Here is a 7,286-nt window from a genome sequence, read left to right as displayed (position 1 = left end):
CCTCGATGGAATTTCTCACGTGTAACCGAGCCCCACTGATCCATCCTGGCCATATATAATGGATGGCAGCGGAGTGAAGGAACACAAACATGGCTGCGTATCGGTAACAGATGTCCGGGCAGTGGTGCAGCAGGTTATTCTGCCGAAGATCCCCCCTGCCGGTACCTGCCCTCTGTGCCAGCCAGTGCAAAACCCTTACTCTGTCCCCAAAACCTGGCCTGGCCATGGGCAGGGGCAGGTGTCGTGACCAGCTTTGGCCATTGTCTGCTGGCCTGAGGAGCGAGATGAGGCTTGGAGCCAAGTCATCAAGCTGCTATTTCCAGGAGCAGCGCCGGTGCCACCCACTGAGCCCTGACACTGCCACTCGACGCCCCCATCAAATATTAATGCGATGCTCATTGCACTCCCTGTCCTGCTCCAGCGCTGCAGCTGCGGCCCCTGCCCGCTCCAAGGCTGCCCAACTCCTCTGACCTCCCCTTCCGCCCGGTAGTGCACGTCGCTCCCTGTGCAGGGACTTTGGGGGTGCAGCTGCACCCACCTTTGGGTGTTGCCCGGGCTGGGCAGGACCCGACCTCCTGCGCACAGCGGGCGGCTCCCGGGTGCCTCCAGTCCCCAGCGGCCGGCTCAGCCCCCCGCGGCAGGTAAGCACCTCCCCATCCCCCGGGAAATCCAGCCCGTCGCCCCCCGGGGAGCAGGGCGGGCGGGCCGGGGGCATGGGGCGCCCGGAGTAGGGCTGGCGCCGATGGGGGCGGCCCCGGGCTCAATCCTCGGCTGCGAGGGCATCGCAATGTCCCGCGGGGGGAGAGGGGGCAGCAGGGGCTCTGGCAGCTCCGTCCCGTCTTCTGAAGGAAACACCACCCCGTGGGTCTTTCCCGGGGGGAGTTCCCCGCAAGGACCGGAGTGATGTGCCGGGCATCCTCACGGGGCACCCCTCATCCGGTCACGCGTTGGGGGCCGTGGGGGTGTCGGGCGCCCATCTCCCCTTGCCTGCCCTCCTCCAGGAGGAGGCCTGCGCTTCTCCCCCTGGCAGCCACCCGGCCCGGAAGGGGATGCAGCCCGGCAGGTCGGTGCCGGCGGACCTGAAACTCCGCAAGCCCTCGCAGAGGGCCAGGATCCCGGCGCCCTTCTTCGCCCACCCGGTAGGTCGCTGGCTCCACCCGCGGCCCCCAGCTCGTCCCCTCGGCTGGCACCCCCCTCCCCCCGAGACCCCCGTGACTCTGCCCGAGCAGGGTGGGGCGGCCGAACCGGCGGACCTCCCCAGGCCGGACCCTGCGGAGGCAGACGCGGACTCCCTGGTGCCCACGCACGACGAGCGGGGCCGCCCCATCCCCGAGTGGAAGCGGCAGGTGATGGTGCGGCGGCTGCGGGCCCGGCTGGCGGAGGAGGAGGCGGCGGGCGGTCAGGTACGGGGCGTCCCGGGGATGGGCGGGCTCCCGCTGCCTGCCCGGGGGAACGCTGATGGCCCCTCTCTGCAGGACGCGGGCTCCTGGCGCTTCTCGCCGTCCCGCCAGGCCGTGTTAGGCCCCTTCGGGGAGCTGCTGACCGAGGCAGACCTGCAGCAGCTGGAGCGAGCGGTGGAGAGCCTGCGGCTGCGGCGGCGGGGCGAGGCGTACCAGGGCGAGCTGCGGCGCCTGGCGCGGGAGCTGCGGGCCCTCCTGCCTGCCCCGCTGCTCAGCATCACCGTGCGCAGCCCCCCGCCCGCCCCCGGGCAGCCCCTGCCCCTCTGGTGTGGCCGCCTGGCCGGTGCCGTCAGCAGCCTGGCCGCGCTACTGGCCCACGCCGAGGGGGCGCGGGTCGCCTCTCCCGTGGCCGCTGCCGCCGCCGCTCCCCCCGCCGCCGCCGGCGGGCAGCCTCGGGAGCCGGCGGGCAGCCTGGCGCAGCGGGAGATCCGGCAGTGCGGGGTCTGCGTCCGCAGCCTCCGCGGCGCCTTCGAGCCCGCCTGGGGGATGGCGGAGGGGAAAGCGGCCGGGAGAAGCGGTGCGGAGGCCGCCAGCGACTCGGGCATCAGCTGCGAGGAGGCGTTTTCCGACGGCGGCGGCTCCCTGGGGCTGGGGCCGGAGTGGGGCAGCCTGAGGAAGGAGCGGATCGTGATGCTCTTCCTGAGCCACTGGAGACGGTCCGCTTATGGGCCCCCCCCGCCAGCCGCCGGGGATCCCCGGGAGGCAGCGGGAACCGGAGCGGGGAGTGCGGCCCGCCTGGTGCGACAGAGGGCGGCCATCCAGCGGCTTCTGGGCGGCTGGCGGGACGCTGCCTCCCGCCGCGCCCCATCACCGCCGCCCCCCACCGCCAGCCGCGCCCCGCTCTCCCCGGAGCAGTTCGTGGCAAGGAGCGGGGGGGGACCGGCTGACTACGAGAGCCTGTCGCTGGAGCTCTTCATGCTGGGCTATTTCCGCATCCTGGAGCAGGCGCTGCCCCCCGAGGAGCGCCGCGGCCGCCACCTCCTCTGCTTCGAGGTATTCGAGCAGCTGGGCCGGCACGGCTGGCGGGCGGTGCGCTCCTTCCACCGCGCCGTCACCGACGAGATCGCCGCTGGCCGGCGGGGCTGGCAGGACGGCTTCGACGACATCAAGGCAAGGTATTTCGGATCCCCCCAAAGCTCGGCCCGGCGGCCGGAGGAGGCCGAGGGAGAGGGGGAGGAGATCTGCCGCTACATCGACCGCAGCTTCGCCTTCTGGAAGGAGAAGGAAGCCGAGATCTTCAGCTCGGAGGAGTGATGCCCGCTGGCGGGGAGGGCAGAGGGCTGCGTGGAGCCGCGGGCTGCAATAAACGCCTTTTCGGTTCCGTCCGAGCTGACCGAGGCTTCCGGAGGCGATGGAGAAAGCTTTTGGGCAGAGGGGGACCGCCCCGGCACTCCGACCCCCCCGACCTCCCCAAGATAGGTGTCTTGGCCCCCAGCCCCCCGCGGCGAGGCAGCTGCCGCCATTTATTTGTGGCCGCCAAGGAGTGAGATAACATCCTATATTTAACACTCGGCATCGGCAGACACAGGCGGGGGGAGGAGGGACATCATGGGGACCCCCAGCAACCGATGGGGGGGGGGGATGCTCGTGGGAGCCTTTTCCCCCAGGCTTGAGGTGCCCGGCTGGCCGCAGAGGGATGATTTCCAAAAAGCAGCAAAGCCGCGGGGCAACGGGGATGGGCAGCAGCGGGCAGCTCTGCCCGTATGGTGCCTTTAAGAGCAGGGAGCCGTGACCCGGCGCCGCCTAAAAATAGTGTGTCCCCCCGGTGCCGGATGGGTCCCGTGTCACACCGGGCTGTCCCGCCCCAGTGCCGGGACTGTGGCCACTTCTCTGCCGGCAGGCTGGCTGGCCAGAGGGCTGCAAAGCCCAGGTGAGAGCGGGAGGGAGCGAGTCGGAGCGGGGCTCGGTCCATCCCCAAAACCAGCCCCACCCCCGAAAAATCGGTGGCAGCCCCGGTAGGGCAGCTCGGAGCATGGGGAGGAGAAATCACGGACACGCGTGGAAGTGGGAGTGGGGGGCTCCAGGGAGCACTACTCGGGCCCCTGCTGGTGCCTGTAAATCAGGCGTTGAGAAGGTGCGATCGTGCCGGGGAGGAGGTGGGGAGAGGGAGATGTCATTGCCTTTTCCTGGCAGGGACTTCCTTGCCACGCGGTGCTCAGGCTCTGTCCACCAGCAAGGCCCCGCAGCCATCCCCAGCGCCATGGTGAGGAACATGGACGACTTTGACTTCTGCCTGCCTTCACACGCCCAAGGCATGCTGGAGGGGCTGCAGCAGCTGCGTGCCAACCCCAAACTGGCAGATGTGATGCTGGTGGCAGGCGGGCAGGAGTTCCCCTGCCACCGCAGCATCTTGGCCCTCTGCAGCCCCTACTTCCACGCCATGTTCTCTGGCGACTTCGCCGAGAGCATTGCTGCGCGGGTGGAGCTGAAGGAAGTGGACCCCAGCACACTGGAGATGCTGCTTGACTTTGCCTACACAGGGAAGGTCACCATCAACCAGGGCAATGTGGAGGGGCTGATGCGGACCTCCAGCCAGCTCCACTTCCTCACTATCCAGAAGGTCTGCAGCCGCTACCTCCGGCAGCAGATGGATGCCACCAACTGCCTAGGTATCTGTGAGTTCGGCGAGAGCCACGGCTGCCCCGAGGTCTCCTCCAAAGCCTGGTCTTTCTTGCAGGAGAACTTTGAAGCCGTCTCTCAGCAGGAGGAGTTCCTCCAGCTCTCCAAGGAGAGGCTGGCTGTCTACCTCTCCAACGATCAGCTACAGGTGCAGGAGGAACAGAGCCTGGCTGAGGCCGTGCTGCGCTGGGTACGCCATGACCCAGGGCCCCGAGCCCAGTTCCTGCCCGAGCTGCTGGAGCTGGCCCACCTTGTTTCGCTGCCCGACCAGTACCTGCAGAACCTGCTTGCCACCGAGCCCCTCGTCCGTGACTCAGATGCCAGCAAGGCCCTCGTCGCCCAATCCTGCGCCACAGTGGGTACCCTCTGCCCCAATTCCCCCTGCCCTGAGCTGGGGTGGAGGCTCAGCTTGGAGCCTGACGGTGCTGCCCTGGCTTCTCCCTCAGGGGCAGAGCAATGCTGGTGCCCAGAAGAACTCCCCAACCCCACCGCAGAAGCTGGAGGAGGTGCTGGTGGTGGTCGGCGGCCGCGTGCTGGAGGAGAGCGAGGATGAGGATGGAGGACTGGAGATGCCGGCTGCCCCCAGGAACTTCGCCTTCTATAACCCCAAAAGCAGTAAGTGCCCACAGCAGGAATGGGGCCAGTGCCCTCCACCCCCATGTGTTAATTAACCCTCAAATTATTAATTACCCCAAGGCCAGCTCTTGCCAAACAATCTGGTGTCAGGAGGGGCACTGGGCGGGGGGAGGGAGGGAAGAGTGAAACAAGGCTTGCTTAAAAGCATTATCGCTGGCTGAGGGGGTCATCGCTTGGCTCTGCTGGGTTTCAGGGCGATGGATGGCTCTGCCTGACTTTCCTGATTACAACAAATGGGGCTTTTCCCTGGTGGCTCTGAACAATGATGTGTACGTCACAGGTGGGTGCCAGGGCTGCCTGTGCGGGGTGGCGGTGCTCAAGGAGTGTGAATGGAGGATGGCGGACAAAGATGTGGGCACGGGGCACTGGTGTGGGGCGGGGGGCTACCCTCCTCCCTGAGCAAAGCCCTCTCTTTGCTCCCGTCTTGGGCGGATCTGGCCACTAGCGAGGGATGCCCAGGGACAGCTGCACTCAGAGCAGGTGGCCTGCCTGACCCGTTCCTCCCCAGGTGGCTCCCGGGGGTCCCAGAACGACACATGGTCAACGACTCAGGCCTGGCGCTTCTGCCCCAGGGATGGCACCTGGAAGCCCATCGCTTCCATGCTGAGAGCCCGGACAAACCACACCAGCGCTGTCCTCAATGGCGAGATCTACGTCATTGGGGGTAAGGCCATGAAGACCCGGCAGATGCTGCTGAGGTGGGGGTCCGTGGGTGCCCTGGAGCAGCAGGATGGCTGCAGCATCCTGCCACCCTGCAGGGACGTCAGTGGATGCAGTGGAGGTGGAGCGCTACGACCCCTACAACAAGAGCTGGTGCGCCATCAGCCCAGCCCTCAAGTATGTGAGCAATTTTGCGGCAGCCAGCTGCTTGGGCAAGCTCTACCTGGTGGGCTCCTGCGCTGTCAAGTACAACGCACTCACCCTGCAGTGCTACAACCCTGTCCAAGGTGAGAGCTGGCCCCACCACCGCGCCCCCAACCAATGCCTTCCTGGGCAGCAGGACTGTGGGGGGCCCCCAGGGAGGTGACATCCTGTGCCGCCAAGCATGATCCCATGGGATGCAACCAGGTGCTAACAGGGTCTGGTGATGGCTGCGACATGGGGCCGGGGGCCAGCCAGGAGCACGGCTCCCAGTAGCACGGACCTGAGTCACAGACCTCCAGCACAGCCTGGACCTGGGCTTCAGTGGAGCAGGATCCCCAGGGCAGAGGGATGGGAGAGGCCACCCGCCTTAGGGAGAAAGTAAACACCTGTGACAACACCACCTCCTCGGGCAGCCTCTGCACAGCCCGCGGTGGTCTCTCCCATCCCACACCACCACTACAAACAATATCCCCCCCACTTTTTTTTATGCAAGAGCCTTGTCTGGGATGAGGACTGCAGGTGCCACCCTGCCTGGCTGCTCTGTCCCCTCCCTTTCAAACTCCCCCTTAAATAGCCACGGGCTTAGCAATGCTTTTTTCGGTCACTGGCAGCTGCATTGAGAGCCAAGGGTGGGACGTGCTGCTGACAGCTGCTCCTTGCAGATTTGTGGAGTGTGATCACATCCCCCTTCATCCCCAAGTACCTCTCGGCCCCACGCTGTGCCACCCTGCATGGGCTCATCTACCTCATCGGGGACAACACCAAGAAGGTCCATGTGTACAACCCGGAGGCCAACATCTGGCAGAAGGTAGCAGGATGTGGGACCGGGTGCAGTCCCCCTCCCAGGGAGGTGGGGCAGCTGTTCCCTCCCCAACAGCACCCCACAACCATACACTCACACCCCCTCCCCCCTGGGTGCCAGCACCCTCTCTCCCTCCTGCCCACTCATCCCTTGGCTCTATTAACGCCTGCGGAGCTGAAGATGCCCCAATCCTTCCTTCCCTGCTCCCCTGTCACACCCACACTGGGAGCACAGCTTTTGCACTAAGCTATTGATTTTAAGCAGTGTTCACACCGCAGAAGCCCACAGGACCCCCGCCTTTTCCAGCACCACCCTGCTGCAGGGTGTGCAGGGCTCTGCCTATGCAGTCCAGCAAAATCCTGCCTGTCCCCTCGGCCCTCCATTCCCCCCCTGCTCCCTGCAGCACCCTCAACCTTGCTCCTGTACAAGCACAACACAGGGATGCTGCTAAAAGCAAGACATGGCCCAGGAGCCCCCAAACCTCACAGAGAGGACAGGGCAGAGGGATGCGACGGGTGGGTCAATGTCTTCTGCAGTGGGAGCAAGAGGTCCCCAGGGGGTCCCTGCACATCTTGCCTTGCTTCTCGCGCAGGTGCAGCTCCTGCACACGCTCCATGAGAACGGTGGGATGGTGCCACTGGGCGACCGGCTCTTCGTCACTGGTGGCCACTGGAAGGGCATGGACGGGGACTATCGGGTGGAGATGGAGGTATATGACTGCACCAAGGACCTCTGGACACGGGAGGGCTCCCTGCCCTGCCTCTGGCTCTTCCACAGCTCTTCCTCAGTCTTCATGGACACCTCCAAGTGGACGGAGGCTTTCCAGGGTGACCACAGGTGGTAGGAAAGCCCACAGCATCGCCTGTCACCCTGCACAGCCGCTCTTCCCATCTCGCCTTTCTCCC

General features: G+C 66.0%; 1 protein-coding gene across 1 annotated transcript; it reads left to right on the top strand.

Annotated features, from left to right (window-relative positions):
- The first annotated feature begins 3,645 nt into the window (after positions 1-3,645).
- KLHL30 (kelch like family member 30) lies at positions 3,646-7,286 on the top strand. The gene is made up of 7 exons (XM_082319227.1): positions 3,646-4,434; positions 4,526-4,694; positions 4,909-4,995; positions 5,224-5,379; positions 5,474-5,662; positions 6,242-6,387; positions 6,974-7,286. The coding sequence occupies exons 1-7, from the start codon at positions 3,661-3,663 to the stop codon at positions 7,223-7,225; spliced, it is 1,773 nt and encodes a 590-aa protein (XP_082175353.1). The 5' UTR covers positions 3,646-3,660; the 3' UTR covers positions 7,226-7,286.

Source organism: Platalea leucorodia, assembly GCF_965183815.1.
Source record: "Platalea leucorodia genome assembly, chromosome: 8".
In the NCBI taxonomy this organism is placed as follows: domain Eukaryota; kingdom Metazoa; phylum Chordata; class Aves; order Pelecaniformes; family Threskiornithidae; genus Platalea; species Platalea leucorodia.
Note: the sequence above shows the minus strand (reverse complement) of the source record. Positions and strands in the feature narration are given on the sequence as shown.